This window comes from Pistacia vera, unplaced genomic scaffold (assembly GCF_008641045.1).
Source record: "Pistacia vera cultivar Batoury unplaced genomic scaffold, PisVer_v2 Contig52, whole genome shotgun sequence".
NCBI classification, from domain to species: Eukaryota; Viridiplantae; Streptophyta; class Magnoliopsida; order Sapindales; family Anacardiaceae; genus Pistacia; species Pistacia vera.
In genome coordinates this window covers 1,365,863-1,390,249 of record NW_022196357.1, presented here as the reverse complement: position 1 = coordinate 1,390,249, position 24,387 = coordinate 1,365,863, and the positions used below count along the sequence as shown (strand labels likewise).

At 34.1% G+C, this 24,387-nt stretch overlaps 1 protein-coding gene and 1 pseudogene across 2 annotated transcripts; both read left to right on the top strand.

Annotated features, from left to right (window-relative positions):
• The first annotated feature begins 1,737 nt into the window (after positions 1 to 1,737).
• On the top strand, positions 1,738 to 6,913 carry LOC116106514 (alpha,alpha-trehalose-phosphate synthase [UDP-forming] 5). Of its 2 annotated transcripts, none has more exons than XM_031392886.1 (4): positions 1,738 to 2,036; positions 2,830 to 4,903; positions 5,572 to 5,845; positions 6,352 to 6,913. In XM_031392886.1, the coding sequence occupies exons 2-4, from the start codon at positions 2,913 to 2,915 to the stop codon at positions 6,673 to 6,675; spliced, it is 2,589 nt and encodes an 862-aa protein (XP_031248746.1). In that variant the 5' UTR covers positions 1,738 to 2,036; positions 2,830 to 2,912; the 3' UTR covers positions 6,676 to 6,913. The 2 variants fall into 2 exon arrangements, with proteins under 2 accessions (XP_031248746.1, XP_031248747.1); XM_031392887.1 differs by lacking the exon at positions 1,738 to 2,036 and adding an exon at positions 2,074 to 2,376.
• Positions 6,914 to 11,764: 4,851 nt separating this feature from the next.
• On the top strand, positions 11,765 to 22,636 carry LOC116106636 (annotated as a pseudogene).
• The last annotated feature ends 1,751 nt before the right edge of the window (positions 22,637 to 24,387 follow it).

The following is a 24,387-nucleotide window of genomic DNA, read 5'->3' as shown; positions in this document are numbered from 1 at the left end:
TTATACATGTTTGAGAAATTAGAAATATTTTGACTTTAATAAGAAAATGTCTATACTAACGAGTTATTACATATTTGTAAGTTAAAAAAAACGTGATAATAACTCTAAAGTATAAATTTAAACAACTTTAGATAAATATTTTATTTAATATTAAATCTGTAATGTAACATAACATATATATATTTTTTTACAATATACAGATAATTATTATTATTAGAAGTAATTTTTTTAAGACGAGAATTATAAATATTATAACTTATTACTATGTGAAATTTATTTTTATTTATAAGTATTTTAAGTTGGGACTATAATTCTTTATTATTATATAAAATTTATTAAATATTATAGAAAAGTCTCCTGTATAATTAAATGACAATTAATCATAAGGGTAATTAAACGAGATATTCTCAAATAAATATAAATAGAAATTGTTGCAATAAAAAAAAAAAGAAAAAGAAAAAAAAAAAGTAGTAATGTAGTATACAATCTTATTGTGGTCGTGGTAGTAGTAGATTCTTACTCTAGCACGCGGCAAAAACAAAAGGATTGGCAGCGGACAATCCTAAGTGATCTACCAAGAGTCAACAGAGCATATGTTTGATTTGACAACAATCATTTTTTCACCTACTCAATTACAAAGCGCGTGCACTCCACCTCCCCTCTTTATTTAAAGACAAAAATTAAAGTGCCTTTTTACATCACTAATAACATTTTTTTTCTATTTATTTCTCCCACTTAATCATTTCATCAGAGGTTAATGTATCGTTACTGTTTACTACCATGCCGGGGCTCCAGAGACAGCCCTTTTATTTCTTCATAATTTTTAAAGACATTTAATTACAAAATTACACTAATCAAATTTAAGTAAAATTTGTGAATTAAATTAAAAGAATAGTCAATCTCAATTATTGAAATTTTAAAAGTATGATTAGTAATGATGAGTAATGAGTTGTAGTTATGATGTTAATTTTCCAATTAAAAAAGAATAAAAAAAATAAATCGTACTTAAATATTCAATAGGAATAATAATAATAAGCCACAGCTTTGAAGTGGCAGACCATCCGTAGTTATCATGAAGTTGACAAAGAACCAATCTAATCATTGACACTGTTCTACACGCGCCTCGTTGCAGCTTGACGCAGCCAATCAAACTCAAAGTTAGGTAGCCACGTTGTCTTCTCAGGAGTTCAACGAGAACCAGCTCAGACTTCAACCATCAATTAATTATGGTAATATTAAAAATGAGTAATAAATGTTATTCCATTTGTAGTTGTAAATTATTTAATTAATTCTAAATTAATCATGAACAATAGGGTAATATCAGAAATAGTTAATTTAATATTAATGAAATAAATAAATTTTAATAATGTTTTGTAGACCCCTGGAGTTTGGTGTACTAACCAAAATTTCCTAATGTTTTCTGAAATAACAAAATTTACCCTTGTGTTAGTAAACAATTCACAAATCGTTTAAACTTATACTAGTATGAGTTAATAAATATTTACTAAATTACCTTTGTGCTATTATTTTAACATCTAAAACTTAAAAGTAGGCGGATTTCCGGTATTTAAGAAACCTCAGGGGGGGGAGTTTGTTAGTTTATCGAATTTTCAGGGTTAATGTTATATATTGTTAAGTATGAATCAGAGGGTAACATGAACTAACTATGGTTAAGATGCTGGACTCAACTGTGCTGTGTTCTTTATGTCATCACTCACCATTCAACTAAACTCAACACTTAGTTAGACTCACTTGTGGAGTTGAGAGAGAGAGAGAATCAAATGCTTTGTATAAAGACATGATGGACTTCCCATTTTCATTTCTTGAGAGCTAAAGAGATACTCAAGTAATCTCACAAACTGTAATTTTTCTACACCATCAAAAAGCTAACCTAAAGCCCCCTTGTGTTGAATGTTGATGATCTTAAATTCTTAATGCCTTGTCTTTGTTTAATTAGTCTTGTGTAGAGTTTGGAGAGAGAAGAATCTTTTGTTTCTGTCCCAGTCCATTTGCTCTGTGTCTTTTTAGCGTTAAAGGTAACTTCTCTCTCTCTTTATCTTCTTCTTCTTCATCATCATCATTTTTTTTTTCCTTTTTCTTCTTCTTCTTCACTGTTACGATGCTTTACAATCTTGGATTTTTCTCTTCTTCTTCACATGTTGCATGCCACTTGCTGTCCTCACTTAACTTGGCCTTCTACTACACTAGTTAAGTTTATTCATTCTTTTGCCACAAATCATTTTCTTGCTAAAGCTTCTGCTTTTAGTTTCGGGAGATGGGTTGATGAGTAAATTGGATTTGCTCAGCTATTTTTATTAATCTGTCGTCTTAACTTTGGTTTCTGGATTCGGTTATACTGATAAATGCTGTTTTCAGGTAATTTTTGCCGCTTTTGGATTTTATTTTGTCAGATTTAGCTTCTGGGTGCTTCCCAAATATTGATTTATTTACGTAGCTTGTGATTTGCTTATTCTTTTTCAGTTCAGAGTCGGGTTTTGATGTTTCTGTATAAGTAACTATATTCATAAGTATTTATGGGTTTGGAAAGAGAAAGAGAGAGAAACCTAGCGAAGTATTACCTCAACTAGAAACATGAAACATCTGCATTTTCCGAGGAATATATGTGAACTTTAGTTTCCAAATATTATTTACTGTTGGCAAAATATCTTTGGATTCAATCGTGTGTGTATGAATATGTTATATTAATTTATTTCTTTTTTTAAATGAATTATATTATGTTTGGGGGTGATATGATATATTTTGCAATATGATTTAAAGAATATTTTCATTGTTGCTTCTAATCGTGCTCTATCATTTTACATTTTGTAGATTATGTTGATTGGATAAAAGGGGAAACAGCTTAGTCTTCCTGCTATTCTCAGTATACCAGAAGCTCTCTACCTGAACTGAAAATGGTTTCAAGGTCTTACTCTAACCTCTTAGATCTTGCTTCCGGTGATTCCTGGACTTTCAGTCGTGAAAAGAAGAGGCTTCCTCGCGTGGCTACTGTTGCCGGGGTGTTGTCTGAGCTAGATGATGATAACAACAATAGTGTTAGCTCTGATGCCCCCTCATCTATCTCTCCGGAAAGGATGATCATTGTAGGAAACCAGCTTCCTCTTCGAGTGCATCGAAGTTCGGACGGCAGTGGAGATTGGAACTTTAGCTGGGATGAAGACTCACTTCTTTTACAACTAAAAGATGGCCTTGGTGAAGATGTAGAGGTTATCTATGTTGGTTGTCTTAAGGAGCAGATTGAAATGAGTAAGCAAGATGATGTGTCTCAAACCTTGCTTGAAAATTTCAAATGTGTTCCGGCATTTATTCCTCCCGAGCTTTTCAGTAAATTCTATCATGGATTTTGCAAACAGCACCTGTGGCCCTTATTTCACTACATGCTTCCTCTATCACCAGATCTGGGTGGCCGGTTTGACCGGTCCCTTTGGCAAGCTTATCTTTCTGTGAACAAGATATTTGCTGACAAAGTAATGGAAGTTATTAGCCCTGATGATGATTTTGTTTGGGTTCATGACTACCATTTGATGGTTTTGCCAACATTTTTGAGGAAGAGATTTAATAGGGTGAAGCTTGGATATTTTCTCCATAGCCCATTTCCGTCATCCGAAATTTATAGGACACTTCCTGTAAGAGATGAGCTTCTAAGAGCACTACTTAATTCAGACCTCATTGGATTTCATACTTTTGATTATGCCAGACACTTCCTCTCATGTTGTAGTAGAATGCTTGGTATTTCTTATCAATCTAAGCGAGGCTACATAGGCCTCGAGTATTATGGTCGCACTGTAAGCATTAAGATTCTACCAGTTGGAATTCATAGTGGCCAGATCCAGTCTGTACTAAATCTTCCTGAGACGCAAGCTAAGGTTGCAGAGTTGCGAGATCAGTTTAAGGATAAATCCGTTATGCTTGGAGTTGATGACATGGACATATTTAAAGGAATTAGCTTGAAACTTTTGGCTATGGAACATTGGCTCCTAAACCATCGTGAGAAGCGGGGTAAAGTTGTTTTGGTTCAAATTGCAAACCCTGCCAGAGGCAGAGGAAGGGATGTACAAGAGGTCCAATCTGAAACTCATGCTACAGTGAGAAGGATAAACGAAGCATTTGGATTGCCAGGATATAAGCCGGTGGTTTTGATTGATAGACCGCTTCAGTTTTATGAACGCATTGCTTATTATGTTATTGCAGAGAGTTGTCTTGTAACAGCAGTGAGGGACGGAATGAATCTTATACCCTATGAGTACATAATATGCCGTCAAGGAAATGAGAAGCTAGATGAGATCGTAGGACTAGATCCTTCAGCCGCAAAGGACAGCATGCTGGTGGTCTCAGAATTTATTGGATGCTCACCATCACTGAGTGGGGCCATTCGAGTTAACCCATGGAACATTGAAGCTGTGTCTGAAGCTATGGAATCTGCTCTATCAGTCTCTACTGCAGAAAAACAGCTGCGGCACGAGAAGCACTATAGGTATGTGAGTACTCATGATGTTGCATACTGGGCGCGCAGCTTTTTGCAGGACCTTGAAAGGGCTTGCCGAGATCATGTGAGGAGACGATGCTGGGGAATCGGTTTTGGTTTAGGATTTCGGGTAATTGCTTTGGATCCAAGTTTCAGGAAGCTGTCAATTGAGCATATTGTTTCAGCATATAAGAGGACAAAAAATCGAGCAATTCTTTTGGATTATGATGGTACAATGATGATTCCAGATTCACTGAGCACAACTGCTAATGCTGAGGCTGTTGCAGTTATGAACAACTTGGGCAGAGACACCAACAATGTTGTCTATCTTGTTAGCGGGAAAGACAGAAAGACTCTAACATCATGGTTTTCTTCTTGCGAAAGGCTTGGAATTGCAGCAGAGCATGGTTATTTTGTGAGGTATGTGCCTTTTTTCCCCACTCTTTTTAGCTTGACTTGAATTTGGATGCTGTTTTCGAACTTGAATACGTGATGATGAAATTTGGTTTACTAATCACTCGACAAGAAGAGGTTATGGTCACAAAGAGCTTGTGCAAAAAGTGACAAAGGAAAAAATCCAGCACGATGAATTTTCTTTGTTTAAATGTATGGTATTGCTGATAAGTTTTGCTGCAGTGGTTCATATTATATATAAAAAATCCTAGAGAAGAGAAGAAAAATTGAGATTGAAGATTAAATGCCTCCAACTAAACAAAGACCTAAAGCCCACTTCCATTGAATCATGACAAGTTTTGTTGTCTCAACCATAAGTGAAACATTGAGAAATCAGACAAAGATTGGCTTAGTAGGTCTCATAAACCAAATAATCCTCTGGCTAGATATATCATTACACCTTATAGGTATTTTCTATATGATTTATTCAACCTCTTATTCCATTTTTTTCTCAGTGGGCTGACAAGAAAAGAGAGTATCATTTGATTGTCATCTGTAAATTATTCTCGTATAAAATTAATGCATCAGTGACTGGTCCTCAATTATTAATTTACACTAAATGATCTTTTTTTTCTTCTCATCTGGAGAGGCTTATTGTTGTTGTGCCATCTTTGTTGAATGCTATCCTTTTACAGGCCAAATCAAGATGCAGAATGGGAAACTTGTGTACCTGTGCCAGATTTTGATTGGATGCAAATTGCTGAGCCAGTAATGAAACTGTACACTGAAACAACTGATGGTTCTGCCATTGAAACCAAAGAGAGTGCCCTTGTTTGGAATTACCAGTATGCAGATCCTGATTTTGGTTCCTGCCAGGCTAAGGAGCTTTTGGATCACCTGGAAAGTGTTCTAGCAAATGAGCCGGTATCTGTCAAGAGTGGCCAATTCATAGTAGAAGTTAAACCTCAGGTTAGTGATATTTTACTTTATATATCTCTCCGTACTTAGCCGTAATCCAGTATCGGATATAAAGACAATGGATTGTTTATATCTATTCCATGTTTCATGTTGGTTTCTGTCCATGTCTTTTGGTTATAACATTTAAAAGACAATGTTGAGTTCCATATTTTCACATCAGTAGGTTAAGGGATGTAATTCTTGCAACAGAAGGAAAATAAATACAAAGATAATGTTAAAGGCCGGATGATACAAATAAGGTTATTAGGATGATTATTCAAAGATAAAATTAGTGATGCTTTAGATGAGGCTGCAAATAATTAATGTTTTAGCTGTTAAAATACTACTAATCAGCATTCAGAGTCAGCAAGTTTCAGGCATCTAGTTATAATTGATGAATAAGTCCCTTATGGCATTTTAGGTCACTTTATATACCTGTCCTATTAGGCTGCAGAATTAATTCTTAGAATATAAGGCTTGTGCAGTGAGTTAATAACCTCCTTTAATCTTATCAATAGGGTGTCAACAAGGGTCTTGTCGCGGAACGCCTACTTGCAGCCAGGCAACATAATGACATGCTTCCAGATTTTGTTCTCTGTATTGGGGATGACCGATCGGATGAAGACATGTTTGAGGTGATAATGAATGCCCGCACTGGTCCGTCGCTGTCTCCAGTTGCTGAAGTTTTTGCTTGCACAGTTGGCCAGAAACCCAGCAAAGCGAAGTATTACTTGGATGACACTTCTGAGATATTGAGAATGTTACAAGGCCTTGCCGAGGTTTCAGAACAGGCTGCTTGTGCATCCCAAGCTTCTCAAAAACCGGTTATCGACCGGGAATAATTAGACGCGATGACCTCCACGCTCCCTGAGCTCTTTCTCCAGTGTACATTGGGTTTGTTTCATTCTCAAATTAGGTGTTTTCATTACCTTATTTATTAGATATAAAGTAAGTTTTCCTACTGTTATTATTGCACAGTTTATGTAGCCCCATTGCTAGTAGATGAATTGAACTCTTATTGTTTGTTGTTCATGGCTTCTTATTGTTCTGATTTGTCGGCTAGTTTATGATTCTCTTAAATTGTCATTGTCTACCACTACCATTTATTGTTTACATTTTCAAATACTGTTTACAATTTCAAATTTCCAGAACACACCATCAAATTTCTTATTTTTATTTTCGAATTTATTTTTTATAACAAAAACACCAAATCTATTATAAATAAATGAATATATTTATTTAGGGTCACTAACAATAATCCTCTTTTGAAGTATAACGAAATAACAAAAATCTCCCTATAATTATGGTAATAGCAAAATCCCTTTTACTGTTAAGTTTTTTATGTTAAAATAAACCGTAGAGAGGCAACTAAGTGAATATTTATTAACTCGTCATTAGGTAAAACTATTCATTAGCTCATCATGTGGTAAATATTAACGGTTCATTAATGATAAAGGGTGTTTGTGTTATTTTTTAAATCATATAGGGAGACTTCTTATTTGATTAAACCTTAGGGGGTCCAGAAACCTCTATTGTTTATACCAATATCTTTATGTCAACTAGTTTGATGTAGAAGGAGTGGTTAAGAAGTTATATAAAAGTTGGTTTTTACCTTCTTGACTTTTGCAAGAGTGAGATTATATTCCACTTTTTAATGGATGATCAGAACCGTCCATTCCCCACCAGATTTTTTTTTTTTTTTTTTATGATTATGGGTGTCCGAGCCGGTTTATGTGTACTTCAATTAATACTTCGAAATCTAAAACTACCGATCGGGTAAGAGCTCCAGTAGTTATCCCTATTAACACCTGAAAAATGGATTCAAACTCAAAACTTATTAAATAATACACCTAAGAATATTTATTAAACCACTCAACCATCCTAAGGTAGTTAATTCCCAACCATATTACTATTGGTACTACACCCAAATTTTGACACCAACAATTTTAATTTAATTATTATATTGTATTATTAGCATTTTTAATAATTTCAATTGTAAAAAAAAAATAATAATTAAAGTAGAAAAATGATTATATTTTTCACTTCTCATGAAAAAACATATATTTTTTATTTATTTCAAAATTTAATGAAAGCAAGTGTTCTCTAAAAGTTAAATATAAAAGGATGGGTTAAAATGAAGTAAACTCCAAGAGAAATTAAATGTATTGTTTCGCAACTTGGCAAAAACAAAAACGACCATCCTTATCAGTTATCAATTCTCCCTTTGGTTCTTTATATATTTAATTCATTGTTTTATGAGGGTCCATCAATTAATGTAGTTTGTTGCTCAATCAATTTAAATTAAAATAAAAGACAAAAATTATCATCAAAATTCTTTGTAATAGTACTTCAATTTGACATTATTGGTAGATCTCATGTTTAGAATAAGACGCGCATTAAATTGGTGTTGGATGGAGGATATTGGTCATTTCAACAAAGAAAATTGCCATTTTTATTTTAACTTTCAAAAGAATAACTCACAACTACATTTGAGTGATCGAAGCGATTCGATAGAAATTTTAAGTGTATTATTTAAGAGGTCTTGAGTTTGAGTTCTTCTTCAATTGTTAATAGAGGTAGTCATTAGAATTTTTACTTGATCGATAATTCCAGAGTCTCAAGAGATTAGTTGAGATACGCATAAGCTCACTCGGACATCCTAACCATATAAAAAAATAAAAGAATAACTCACAACTACTTGGGGTTGTGTAAAATTAAATGCCTTTGAAATTCTCCTTTGGTTTTATTAATTAATAAATGGGAAGAAAAGGAACAAAAAAAATAAAAAATAAAAAATAAAAAAAGAGTCATGTGCAAGTGCAAGTGTGCAACATCACAATAAGGATTTGACAGCAAAAATAATTGGATTTTTGTGGATCTCAATTACATCACTTCAACAACATTTCCACTGTGTATGAAATCTCCTTTTCTTTCAATAAATCTTTACATATAAATTGTCAAGAGGAAATTTTTGAAGTCATTGTGTGATATAAATGAATATTGACTAAAAATGGAAGATAAAATATAAAAAATATTGATGCTTATCTTTTTTAATATATTTGTTCGGAAATTGTTGAGTTTATATATTAAATTGAAACCGAGTATTAAAATACTTGTTCTGATTAAAATCGAAAATAGAATAGTGAAAGAGTGAGAGATTAGAGATGTTCAATAGTTTTAGTTTGTTTATTGATACATATATTTTCGATAAGATGACATCAACGTTGGATATGATGTATACTTAATTAGAACGAATCAGAATAAATTATTGTGTTATATTCTTATTTTATATTTTACTTATGATGTGTTTGTCTTTTGATTTCAACAATCAATTTTATTCGTTCGAATTTGAAAAATATTATCATACAATCAACTGACGAAAAAAATAGATATATTATCGTTTGCAGTAATGTGACATACCCTTATTGACAGATTGTATTACAACATACTGTACATAAGACTTTCCTTTGTGATAGATTCAAAGATTATAATAATGAACAAAAATTTATAACAATAACATTACATATAAAAATTTTGTATTTAAACTTCATATCATATCTCATTGATTACATAAAAGTTGTTCACTTATTCCATTTTTTTTTTATCTATTATAAAAAACACTGCCTGAAAAACTTACTAAAACGGACAATATATACAAGAAAAACCTTAATCTTCAGGAGACTTCACAAAGTGAGAAAAGGGTACGCATATAAATTGAAGATCTTTATTGAAGGCAATGAATTTATGAAAAAAGACAACCCAGAAGTTGACAAAGTCTGCCCTTTCATCAAGTCAAGTTACCCAAATCAAATAACCAACAGATTCTTTTGCTTGTCTTTCTGTCAGCTTAATTTCAAAACTCTCCAACTCCCCACCTCTCAACTGTTTTGCTTTCCCTTTATTATATATATATATATTTTATGATTGTAAGCTAGTTTACGGGTACCTTGATTAATCCTTGAAGCGCCTATAAGTTATCTCAAGGTTTAAACTCAAGAAACCAATGAAAAGAAAAAACTTTCTTGACCATTAGGTCAACCTCTTAGAGTTTGCTTTCCCTTTATTCATTATAAGTATATTTTACCAATTCTCTTCATGTTATGATTATATTTACCAAGTTTGACTGTTGGATAGTTGTTTTCATGATCATATTTGATTTTGTTTTTAAAGCATAGTAGCAGATAGATTAGTCGTTACTTAATAATTTCTACTAACACACCAACATAACACACAACTCAGATGTGTGCATTTATTGAGCCTAAAGTTTTGATGAGTATACATCCTTCTAGTTCTAGTTCTAGTCCAATCGATTAGTTTTTATAATATATGATATGTACATATCACATTTTATAACATGTGCCATTAAATTCCACTTTATACTTTCTCAATTATTATTCTTCGCCCGACCTATCTACTATACATTAAATTGTACTCATTATATATAAAGTATATTTAAACCAATTAATGCAAAAGATAAGGTTGTTTCATAAGTGGGTAGATTTCACATCAAAGTTGGGTGCTTAGTTTGTTAACTAAAATGGACCCATAAATGTTGCAGCACTATGGACACCGCTGTTTTTTTTTTTTTTTTTTTTTTTTAAATTTAGTGTCAATGGAGAACCAAGATGAGGAAATTAGACCGACAATACTTAAAAAATAAAGATAAAAAGGAAAAGAAAAACAAATATAACATATATACTTAATACTTGCGACGTTATTCATGATTTTAATTAAGAAAAAAATTGATAATTAAGTAATTGAGTGAGCTTCTAATTACAAATTAATAAGTAGTGTTTATAATTTCAAATGAAATCTATCTCCCTAGAAGAGATGGAAACAATTGAATTGACTGATTGATACCCACTTCACGTAGTAAGAAAAGAAAAATAAGGATTGCTTGACATAATGGTTTTTATTTATTTGATCATATAAGAGTAAACTACTTTTTCCCACCAACGGTTTGCCTTAATTTTTAAAATACCACGTTTTACTTAAAATTAATATTCTATTATTACTTAAAGTCGATTCTGGTTGATTTTGATCATAATTTTTTTTTCCATCACCACCATTTGAACATTCGATTTCCTCTCTACAAAATTCCTATAACTTCAATACTTGATTTCTTACAGATTGTCGATCACTGTAAAGTTAAAGTTTTTTGTTCTTAGTTGGTTTTCGGTTGATTCCGAAGACGAATATTTAATTAGTCACTACCATTTGATCCACCAGCCTCTACTCTACAAAACTTCTCTTATCTTGGTTTCTGATAACTTGCCGAACGCAGACTAAGAAAATAAAGTGTATTTTGGATATTAACGGAATATAAACTTTGGGTGAAAAAATGGTATTTTGAAACTGTTTGGGTGAGAAAATGTCATTAAGGCAAACCTTTGGTGTGAAAAATTCGTTTACTCTATATAGAATTATGTTATTTTGAATAGTTAAAGCATTGATTTATTTTGTTTTTTCATAACAAATTGTATGATGGGCATGCTTTATATGTTTTGTACAAATTAAATTATTTTCATGTGGGTGCCACATATTTAGAACAAGTAACTTAGAAATTAGTAAATGAATTTGTTTAATAATCATAATAATGAAAATTACTTAATTCATAAGAAAAAGAAATGGGAGAATATTATAAATTATCTTAAGGTTTTCAAATTCATCACTCCGCCAACAACTTTCACGCTTTTATTAAATCGACCCTCAAAATTTGAAAAACATATCATTGATACCATTTTATCTTATCAAATGGATCCTAAAAGTTTAAAAAAAATGTCACTTACACCCCTTTGCCCTAAACTTCGTTTCATTGCTGTTAGATTTATAAACACTTTCTTATAAAACTAAAATTATCATTTTACTCATCTAGCATTAACAATAACATAATGAAGTTAGGACAAAGGGTTATTAGTGGTCCTAACGGCAATGGTTTGCGGCTACTGTTGCTGGTGGTTTTTAATGCTATTACGGGGAGAACGACTTACAGGTACCCAAGGTTTGTCGTAACGACAAGTTGGTACCCAAAAGGTTTTGAAACGACAAATAGGTACCTTCCGTCATGTTCTGTTAGTGGTTTCTGTTTATTACTGTTTATTAATAGTAAAAAGACTAAAATGCCCTTAAAGGTTAGAATTTTAGTTTTTTATAAATTTCTAAAAAACCCCCTAAGTTTACAAATTTAACTAAATACCCCAATGTACAAAAATTTTGTAAAATAACCAAAACACCCCCGCCACCTGCAGTGCCAGATTCCTGCCACCACCGCCGGAATCTGGCCGAAAAGTTGCGTTACGACACAGACCCGTCGGATCTGTGTCGTGACGCATCGATCTGGCCTTTTCTGACCAGATCCGTGGCTGATCTGGCCGGAAAAGGCCAGATCTACGGCTAGATCTGGCCGTCGACTCCGCAAAACTCCATCTGCGGCGTCGACGGCCAGATCTGGCCCTTTCCGGCCAGATCAGCCACGGATCTGGCCGGAAAAGGCCAGACCGGCACGTTATGACACAGACCCGGGTCTGTGTCGTAATGTAGTTTTCCGGCCAAATTCCGGCGATGGTGGCCGGAATCTGGCACTGGGGGTGTTTTTGTTAACTTTTTATATATGGGGGTGTTTAATTAAATTAGAAAACTTAGGGGGTTTTTTAGAAATTTTTAAATTTATAAAAAACTAAAATTGAAACGTTGAAGGGCATTTTAGTCTTTTCACTATTAATAAAAAAAAATCAATAACAGAAAATAACGGAAGGTACCTATTTGTCGTTTCAAAACCTTTTGGGTACCAACTTGTCGTTACGGTAAATCTTGGGTATGCACAAGTCGTTCGGCCTGCTATTACGTGGCTGTGGTTGTTGTTTCTTGCTTTGCCTGCCTGCGGGCCTTTNTATATAATAAGAAAGGAAAAGGAAATTGATCATAAGTTTGATCGATATGCATGCATATAACAATATATGACACGTTTATATATGAGAATATCGATCGGTGCGTTTGGTTTATTATTTTGGAGATAGTATTAAATAGTTGAATAAGGTGATAATTACGAGGTAAAATTTAAAAATTTATAAAAAAACCCCATAGGTTTGCTAATTTAACTAAACAGCCCAATATATAATTTTTTTTAAAATGACAAAAACACTCCCACCCACCCACAGTGCCAGATTCCGGCCACCACTGTGGGAATTTGGTTGAAATCTGGCATTATGACGCAGACTAGTCGGATTTGGTAGGACGTGCATCGATCTGGCCTTTTTCGGCTAGATCCACATGGATCTGGCCAGATCTGGCCGTCAATTTTCGCAAAAGGCTAGATCTGGCCGTCAGCGATAGCCAAAGATATGGCCGTTGTTGACCATCAACGACGGCCTTTCTTTGGCCGTTGCCGATGGCCAGATCCACTCAAAGAAATGGCCGTCGTTGACGGTCAACGATGACTATATCCAGATTTGACCTTTTTCGGTTAGATCCATTGTGTATCTGGCCGGAAAAGGTCAGATTGGCGAATTATCGACAAGTTTCGATCGTTTGTAGGACGTTGTGACAGATTCCAGTTACCACCGACGGTGGTTGTCAAAATCTGGCAACTATAGGTAGGTGGGGGTGTTTTTGTTAATTTTTAAACTTTTTTTTCCTGGTGGTATTTAATGAAATTAATAAACTTAAAGGGTCTAAAAATAATTAAAAAAATATAATAGTATTTCTTAAATAATTAAACAAACAAATATTTTGGAAATAGGATTGGAAATAGGGATAGAAATATTAAACCAAACGCAGCCAATGATATCATATGATTATGTCACTTGCTTGATTTAATTTTATGTTGAATTTGAAGGATTTTATGTTCAAACTTGGAGGTAATTAAAAGTNGGGCCTTTTGTATAGTCACCCGTGGCTGTTTTTGGTTGCTCTTAGGGTGTGGGTGGGTTTGTATATCCTAAATTCTTTTTGTTCTCTTTTGTGTTGCGTTGTCCCTTTCTCGTGCATAAGGTCGTGCTACTTTGGATTCCTCTCGTTGAAGTGTAGTTCTTTATTCTTCATAAAATTACCAGTTACCCAATCTATAAGTGATATAATTTTCAAATTTTGAAGGTTCATTTGATAAAAAGTGCGAAAGTCATATTTCTAATGTAAACTCGAAAACCTTAAGGGGAAATTTGGTTCAGGAAATATTGGATTACTGGAAATGTTAAATTACTGGAAAGTTAGATTACCTTGAATATTACTGAGAATCTTTAGGAAAATGTGTTTGGTTAATTGGTGGGTATGTTATATTAATATGTTTGGTTGAAAGGAATAAATTGGTGGGTATGTTACTTAAATTAGTGAATTGTCTTCTAATTACATATTATTATTATATTATTTTTTAATATTGATTATTATTTGGAATTTTGTAACCTCCCTACATTTAAAAACCTAGCAAAAACAACCCCATAATAAAAGTTTGAAAAAACAACAAAGCACCCCTACCAACCCAGCCACTGCTGGCCGCCAGCAACCACTGCAGGCCGTCAGCAACCTAACGGCTCACGGAAGGCAAGAAATGGCCTCCGTGAGCCGTATGGCCATTTCCAGCCAGAGATCTGGCAGGAAATGGCCAAACGTGACAGACGGCCAGATCTGTTGATCTGGTGTCAATGACCATCGATCTAGTCGTTGACAGCCAGATCTTGCACGATCTGGCCATTTCAGCCAGATATCTAGTCGGAAATGGACATATCGACGCACGACGGTCATTTTCGACCTTCCGTGCACCGTTCTGGCGTTTGGCCGCAGTGGTGGTTGTCGATGACAAGTGGGTGGCTTGGGTGGGCTGCAATTTGTTTTGAATTCAAGGGTAATTTTGTCCAAAAAATTAATTAATTGGGGTGAAATAGTAAAATCCATATTCATGTAAATAAATTTAAAAATAAGGGCATTATTGTCCTAAAATTTTATTAATAACGGATAGAATTGTAACAAAAAAAGATAACCCTAGTAATCTTAGAATATCTAAGAAAATGGAGGTAATCAGATTACCTTCAATATTACCAATAATAACCACTATTGATATTTAAAGATTACCGATATTTCATGTTACTTGACAACCAAATATGGTAATCACGTAATGTAAGATGATTTAATCCTAGTAATCTCACATAACCCCCAACCAAATACCCCGTAAAGATAGTCTATGCTATTCTCCCAAAAATAAATAAATCTAACACTAAAAAAATAATTTTCAAATTGTGTCATGCATACAAACTAAATACACAAGATAATATATAAGAGTCTGTATATTTGATATTTTAATAATAAAAATAAATAAGTTTCGAATGGTGTCAAATTGTGATGAACTTTAAAGGAGGAATGAGGGCAGCCGTCTTTACAGTTTTGAATGGTTCAGTGTAAATCAAAAGGATTTATGAAGTTTGTCTGGATTGTTTCATGGGGCTGTTGGGGGTTGACAATTGCTGATTTATTAATTAATTTTACACTTGGAACTCTGTGTACTTAATTTTGACTTTGCATGGGTCGGTTCGCTATGTTTGATGAATGTCTGACGTCTGAAATGACTAATTAATTACTCTGTATTCATTTAAATTAATTACTCTGTATTCATTTAAATTAATTTCGTAATAATTTCCAAAAAAAAAAGTATTTCTCGATGGTAGCATTACAACCATTTGAATTAATTATAGCTCTTTTCACGTCAGTCGATGTTCGCCAGTTCATCCTTTTAGTTAAGTGGAGTTTGACAAAATTCAAACCAGAATTTTCTATACTATAAAGGACATGATAAAAGAAAATTTTCAAATTTCATCAAGGTAGTTAAATACAGTCTCGATAAATTAATATTCTATAAATTACTAATTTTGATTAAGACCAATGTGGTAAATTAAGAAGTCATTAAATTTATAAAAGTATATATTAAATAAACATATGGATTCCATTTGATATATAAATTAATAATCTCTTTACACATCAAAATTATATATGTACATGATTCAATTAGAAGGTTTTTGAGTTATTCTCTATACCACATTAACTATGAACTATTCCCTTACCATGTCAATTCTTAGCTATAAGTTAGGCTGATGATGTTATTTCCAAGATTTAACAACTTTTTCCTACCCAAATAATGGTTTAATAACACTTTCTCATCCACAAACTTTTAAAAATATTTTACTATCCAAATTTATATTCCAACGAAGAATAGAGAGCAACTGGGTCCAGGTTGTTGGATCTTTTGAAGAGAGGAGGCCGATGAGTCTTTTGGTGGTGGAATATTGAATTTTGGTGGTTGGGATTTATCAAAATCTGACTTGAGAGGACTAGTTACGAAAACCCTAATCACTCGATAGTCGGCAATTGGAGGGGTCGACGGCAGTAAAGTTTGAGAGGTTTTGATAAGTGATGCTCGAAGAAAAGAATAATAGTGGTATGAGGTCACAACTATGCCAAAAAAAGAATATAAATTTGAATAATAAAGTAGTAAAAGACCATTAAACAATTATTTGGGTAGGAAAAAGTCGTTTACTCTATTTTCAAAATCTATTCTGTATACCACATTAACTATATATAATATGTATCAACATTAAGTTCAATGTTTTGGAAAAAAAAAAAAAAAATACCTCAATAAATTAATAATTTATTAATTTATACGATTATTTAATATATTAATTTATTAATAAAATTTTTTATGGTCCCAATGATATTAATTTATTGAGGTGTAACTGTATATATATATATATATCTTATCTTATTTAGAAATAGATATTTTAATATTTGTAAGGTTAGATATGATTTTATTTCTTGGGGTGGTAATTGAGCAAATATTAACAAAGGCGCTTCAAGAATATTCACTACTACCTACACTGAAATGCATACTCCAGTCTGAACTAACTTTGTTTGTTATCAAACAGGAACAAAATAATAAAAAATGTTTTTCCTCTTTTTTATAATTAAATTATTTAAAGGAATGATCAACAATGCTTCATAGTTTTTCCTCTTTTAACATTAATTTATATTTAATTACTTCACATCTTATTTATTTTCTTGTCTCACCTCTTTCAGATAAAGGTCTGATCAAAACCAGGTGCTTGCACTTTGTTGGTAGTTACTCGAAGCTTGACATTTTGCGAAAANGTTTCAGTTCCTGTTTTCTTTATATATTTCGGGAAGATGATCAATATTATTGGATTGGCTTATCTTGCCCCCAAAGCAGCTTCTCACAAAGTTGCAAAGGTATCCAAAATTCTTCAAGAATCTGTAAATTACTTCATCTTCAACTGTCTAACTTTTTTTTGTTGCAGTACTCGTTGGATTTTGTATATCTCAGTGTGGCAATTATGTTTTCATCATGGCTAGGTACCGACAAATTTTGTTTTCACCTCTATTTACCTTATTTAATTTAATTTTGATTGATATATTGAATGTTTATATGTCCATATAGAGGTGGCTTGCTGGATGTACACCGGAGAGCGGCAGGCAGCGAAAATGAGGATGGCGTATTTAAGGTCAATGTTAAGTCAAGATATAAGTTTATTTGATACTGAGGCTTCAACAGGAGAAGTAATTTCTGCAATTACAAGTGACATTATCATTGTTCAAGATGCACTTTCTGAGAAGGTATGAATTTTTTTAATTTATTGTTAAATAAGAATTAAATCTGCGAGTTTAATCCTAATTAATGACTGGTTCAATGATTAAAGATGATCTTGACTCTTGAGGCGAAATTTTGAAAAGGTGGCCCATGCTCAGGCTTCTCTTGAGTTATTTATTTTTAGTTTCACCTCCTTCACTCTTTCTCCTAGCTCAAAATTTTTTTTTACCATGAAAGGGTTTTAGAGAGATGGAAAATTTATAAGGGTTTACTCGTTTTCAGTTAATGGCTTTCGCGAACACACAGTTGGCAACTATAATTGTAGCTTCGTTTCAACTGTCAAATTTTTTGTTTCTTAAATACTGTCAGATCAACCCAAACACAAGAATGGTTGATACATTAATTGTTGCTATTAGTTGTAGGGTTAAGCTAAGATAAATAATATCACAGAGTTACAGAGACAGTAACTTTATGGGCACTTAAAAATCATCAGAAAATAATTTACCAATTTCATATCCTGTAAGATCTTAAAATAAAATTAAAAAAGACAAAAAAAAGGGCTAAGTTTATATATATATATATATATATATATATATATATAAAAAGCTGAAAAATTATAATTAAAATGGTGTTCTTCCATGCATGGTAATTATTTGGAGGATTTATAGCTTAATTTTGGAGCAAATAAATTTGGCAGAAAGCATTTATAAGTGGGGTTGGGTTGGTTAGATGAGTCTGTCGAGGCCAGCTCTGGTATCATAAAAATTAAAATCTCAGTCTGGCAACTTGAAACTTGAAGAAGGATTGTTAAGGGTACGTTCTTGCTACATTAATTATTTTGATACCAATGGAATTACGCCATATTCATTTGAGTTTACATTCCTTTTTTATTTAATATTCAATTTGGAAGTTGGAGAGGCAAGAAGGCCGTGATCTCAATTATTATTATCTTCAAACTGTACCATAAGATTTTTTCATTATTATTATTGGCTAGTATTATATAATTTTCAGCAATAATTAATAAATAACACATAAAACGCCGTGATGTTCCTGGTTTGTAGGAATTGAATTGGGATTTTCATGCATGAAATTAAGACAATTGATGGGTATTTTTTTTTTTTTAAATTAAATTTTTGGCCTAATGCTCACTTTGATATATTATATCATTTCTGAAGTTAATTACAATATTTATCAAAATGCATTACTTTATGGCTTTAATTTACTGTTATAAAATGGTGAAATCACCTGAACCCAACTTCTCATTGTCATTGTTTGATTACAGGTGGGGAACTTCATGCACTATATAAGCCGTTTTCGGGAGGCTCATTATAGGTTTTACTAGCGTATGGCAAATCAGTCTGGTCACACTTTCTATCGTCCCTGATTGCGCTTGCTGGTGGCATCTACGCTTATATTGCCACCGCCTCATCGCCCGCGTCCGAAAAGCTTATGTAAAAGCCGGTGAAATCGCTGAAGAGGTAAAACAAAATCATCAATTTATCTTATCATTATACTTTGAACTTGACAGGAAAAAAAAAATTCTATTTATATATTTTTATTGCAACTTAATTTCAGGTAATGGGAATGTAGAACGTGCAAGCGTTTGCCGGAGAAGATAAAAAAGCATAGCAGCAGTGAAATTGTATAAAGAAGCTCTGTCAAATACTTACAAGTATGGAAGAAAGCAGATTAGCTAAAGGCCTGGACTCGGCTCCATGCATTGTGTTCTTTTTCTTCCTGGTCGTTACTTGTTTGTTCGTTAGCATTGTTGTTCACAAACGCATTGCCATGGCGGAGAATCCTTCACCACCATGCTCAATGTTGTTATCTCTGGCTGTAAGTCTATGTTTCTTTATTTTTCACGTTTTGCCAATTATATTTTCTACAGTTTATTGATCCCCAGAATTTGGGAACTTGTTCTGATTACTTTTCAGGTCATTAGGCCAGGCAGCGCCGACATTGTTGCATTTGTGCGAGCAACGGCGGCTGCCTATCCGATTTTTAAGATGATAGGAGGGACAGTGAGCAAAGCCAGCTCCAAAACCGGCCGGAAGCAAGACAAATTGTATGGTCACATTCATTCAAGGATGTGTCATTCAGTTATCCATCTCGCCTGATGTAGTTTTTCAATAAGTTTTCTTGACATTCCTGCTGGGAAGATTATGCTCTGTGGGAGGAAGTGGTTCAGGAAAGAGCACAGTTATATCTTTGATAGAACGTTTCTATGCGCTCTTTCTGGAGAAATACTATAGAGGACACAATATTAGGGACCTTGACCTCAGGTGGCTCAGGCAGCAAATTGGATTGGTTAATCAAGAGCCAGCACTTTTTGCAACAACCATCAGGGAGAACATTCTCTATGGAAAAGATGATGCCACACTTGAAGATATTCCGCGCCGCCAAACTTTCAGAGGCTATAACTTCTCATTAACAATCTCCCTGACAGATTTGAAACTCAGGTACTGATTTAAAATTCTTCTACCTCTAAGAATCTGGGTGAGAATTTTGTCCTTAATGCGTAATGTGAGTGTGGATTGCAGGTTGGAGAGAGGGGAATACAATTATCGGAGGACAAAGCAAAGGATTGCGATATCGCGAGCGATAGTTAAGAATCCGTCAATTCTGTTACTAGATGAAGCTACAAGTGCGCTTGATGCAGAGTCGAGAAGAGTGTGCAGGAGGCACTTGATCGCGTGATGGTGGGAAGAACAACAGTTGTGGTTGCTCACAGGCTTTCCACCGTTAGAAATGCAGATGTTATAGCGGTTGTCAATGGAGGGAAGATGTGGAAACAGGAAGCCATGAAGAGCTAATTTCAATCAACCACACGCATATGCTGCCCTGTTCAACTTCAAAGCTCTGAAGCTTTGCAAAGCCATCCCTCGCAAGGTCCTTCCATGAGTAGGCCACTGAGGTACTTAACTTACACTTTCAAGTTTCAAACCTTAATCATCGGATGGCGCAGAGTTTTAATCTGTATTCTTAACTTTTTATAGCATCAAGTATTCAAGAGAACTATCTCGAACTACAACAAGCTTTGGGGCGAGTTTCGTTCTGAAAAGGAATCTACTAGCTGTGTGAAGGAATGGATACTGTAAAATCACAGCATGTTTCAGCTAAAAGATTGTATTCAATGGTGCGACCAGACTGGATGTATGGGGTGGTTGGCACCATTGGTGCACTGATTGCCGGAGCTCAAATGCCTCTTTCGCTCTTGGTGTCTCCCAAGCTCTGTATCTTATTACATGGACTGGGATACAACATGTCGCGAGGTTAAGAAGATTACAATCCTCTTCATCTTGGTGCATTGTTACAGTCATTGTTCATTGCCATGTGATGCTCTCTGTTTGGTATCATGGAGAGAGACTTACTCTTCGAGTGCGCGAAATGATGTTTTCTGGTAAATGGATCTTAATTTAACCATCTTCATTGCCTCTATCTCTGGCATCTGATAAATTAGAATTCTGATGGTTTGGTTTTATTTTTGGCTCTTTTCACACAGCAATTTTGAGGAATGAAATTGGATGGTTTGATGATAAAACAACTCAAGTTCTATCCTTGCATCACGTCTAGAAAGTGAAGCAGTTTGTTAAGAACAATAGTTGTTGATCGCCTCATCAATTCTGTTACAGAATGGTGGGTTTGGTTGTCGCCTCATTATCATTGCCTTCACTTAAACTGGAGGCTCACACTGGTTGTCATAGCCACATATCCGTTGATCATCAGTGGCCACATCAGTGGTTGCTTGTCCTTCCATACAAATTTTAAGCAAGCTTTGATTTTCGGCCTCTAATAATTATCACTCTTGTCATCTTTTCAGAAAATCTTCATGCAAGGATATGGGGGCACTTGAGCAAAGCATATTTAAAAGCTAATATGCTTGCTGGTGAGGCTGTGAGTAACATCCGTACTGTCTGCCTTTTGCTCTGAAGAAGGTCCTCGATCTTATGCCCGAGAACTCGTGGAGCCTCCCGCCGGTCATTTACTCGTGGTCAGATTGCTGGCTTATTCTATGGCATTTCCCAGTTCTTATCTTCTCAGCCTATGGCCTCGCCTTATGGTAACGTAACTCACTCTAATTCAATCAGCTGAAGCTTAAACAGAACATCAGTACTTAAGACTTAAATCTTTCACTTTGAGCTGCAGGTATGGTTCTGTTTTAATGGGAAGGAGCTCGCTAGCTTTAAATCTGTGATGAAATCATTTATGGTTTTGATTGTAACGGCTTTACCATGGTTGAAACTTGGCTTTGGTCCCAGCCTTATTAAAAGGAAACCAATGGTGGCATCAGTCTTCGAAGTGATGGACCGGAAGACACAGGTAGTTGGGGACAAGGGGAGAGCTAACCAAGTAGAGGTACAATTGAGCTAAGAGGCGTCCACTTCAGCTACCCTTCAAGGCCTGATGTTGTGATCTTCAAAGACTTTGATCTGAAAGTACACGCAGGCAAGAGTATGGCATGTCGGCAACAGTGGATCCGGTAAAAGCACAGTCATTCTCTCATTCTTCGATTTACGACCCAACAGCCGGAAAGGTGATGATTGATGGTAAGTTTTTAAGTTTTTTCTAGCATGCTTTTGTGGTTTCAAAAATTGATTCTTCTTAAATATGGTTCACTTGATCAAATTGTTACAGGCATTGATATCAGAAAACTCAATCTCAAGTCTTTGAGGAAACACATTGCGCTTGTTCAACCAAGAACCTGCTCTTTTTGCTACATCAATCTATGAGAACATCCTTTATGGAAGAAGGAGCCACTGGACAGAAGTGATGTGACAGCCTAAACTCGCCAATGCGCATACTTTCTTTTGCGCTTCCTGAAGGATACCTACCAAAGTAGGCGAAAGAGGGGTTCAACTATCTGGTGGCCAAAAGCAAGAGTAGCCATTGCACGAGCTGTTCTAAAGACCCAGAAATTCTGCTATTAGATGAAGCAACCAGTGCGCTTGACGTGAGCAAACGCGTTTTGCAGCAAGCTCTAGAGAGATTGATGCAGAACCGAACAAACGTCATTGTGGCACATGGCTTTCTCCATAAAAAATGCTGATCAAATATCTGTTCTTCAAAATGGGAAGATAATAGAGAAAGGGACTCATTCAAGTCTCTAGAGAACAAAGAGGAGCATACTTTAAGCTGATCAACCTTCAGCAACAGCAACAAGGACAAAATCATTAGTAACAACAGGTAAGACAAATAAAAACTAGATCGATTTATTATTATTTGGGTGTTTCTGTATGATTGCGCCCCTGTTGATTTCTTTTTCCCGTCTCTTAATTTTGTCCATAAATGTTGAGAATTGGGAATATGGAAGCATTAATTGTTTCATTCGAATATAACAATTATACATGTTCATCCTGTAACATACATGGAAAAGGCCTTTCTGTCGATCATTGTGCCATTTGTTCGATTCTGAGAAAATAAGTGGTGGTGGAATTTGACTTTGTGTAAATTAACAGAATAGCATCACATTTTGTTCTTGGTTCCCAAATACTTGATAATTAAAGTTACAGACCATGTGAAATGTAAAATTTTCTCGAGTTTTTGTAGGTTGCTAGTCCAGATGCAGCATTTTCAGATTACTATTATGTGGCTCTGATTCTAAATATACCAATCACAACAACAACAAAAAAAGCCTTATTCTCTACATACAAGCAATTTCTGAATGTTTAAATGCTCTAGGAAATAAGATTTTAAGGGCAAGAAAAATTTTCTCTGATGGTTTGAAAAAAAAAGAACAAGATTTCCGACTTCGACAAATTTAATGGCGTCTGATGTAGACTTTTGTAAGAATGACTCATTTCTAATAGATTTTGCTCATTTTCGATGAAGATTTTTCTCAAGAAATGAGCGTTTTCTTATATTCAATGTTGTAGATCAATATAGGTGGTCTGAGAATAAGAGGTTTGCTTATTTTCTTGATTTTTGGATTAAACTTGGGGTCATCTATCATAGTAACATTGTGACTTACTTGGTCATTTGATTTATAAGGTGTTCAATGAACCTTAGGTTAGTTGAGGTATGCACAACTGGCCTGAACCCCTAGTTACCTGAAAAAAAACATAAGATGTATCACAACACTCTCAAGTTCTTCACGAAATTATAATTATCTTTGCAATGTACATGTAAAGTATTTTTGTATATTGACCATGAATCTGAAGCTAACTTGCATAAAATTACAAAAACTCCTCTTGTATAATTAGGTAAACTACTAGGTGAAAATTTGCCCAGGAAAAATGACCGCACTGGCAGAAGAAGCAATTAGATAAGAGTTGTTATCCTCATGATAGTCATTGCCAGGAGAGTGCCAAACACAACTTTACGGCATATATCAAATAGTCAAATTCCACAATAATCTATGGAATATTGCACCCAATAATACATTAACGAGTTAGCGTATTATATTTTAATTAAAAAAATTAATTAATTTTCTGTCATATAATTTTAATTTTTCTTAGAATTTGATCTCTTTGACCGCTATTATTACATTACACTATAAAAAAACTATAAACATAAAGATTGGTGTTATATGAGAAATAGCTAGGGGTTTCCATTGATTAACTTTATACCTTTTTTTTTTTTTTTTTTTTGTTAATTGAGGTGTTTGTACCTCGATTTTCTTCAGAAAAGCTCCCACAGCAACCCACCATCTCGTGCCTCCAAGTAATAATAGACAAAGTGTTATCTTTGCGCTTAATAGGGAATCGAACCTGATAATTTTGTAAGTTATTACTGAAATAATGTATAAATTTCTTGTTTATCTTATACGTCAGTAACAATTGTAACAACTAATTATTCATATAAAAGCCTACCAAACTCGATCTTCGATCCACGATTAATTACTTTGTACGAATTCCTTGACATGTGTCGAATTGTTCCCACCAAGTTATGAATTTCGTTTTCTTTCCCAATTTTGTCTACTTTTGTTGTCGATGTTACTTTTAATAGTGACTTTTGTTTCTTCTATTTCCTG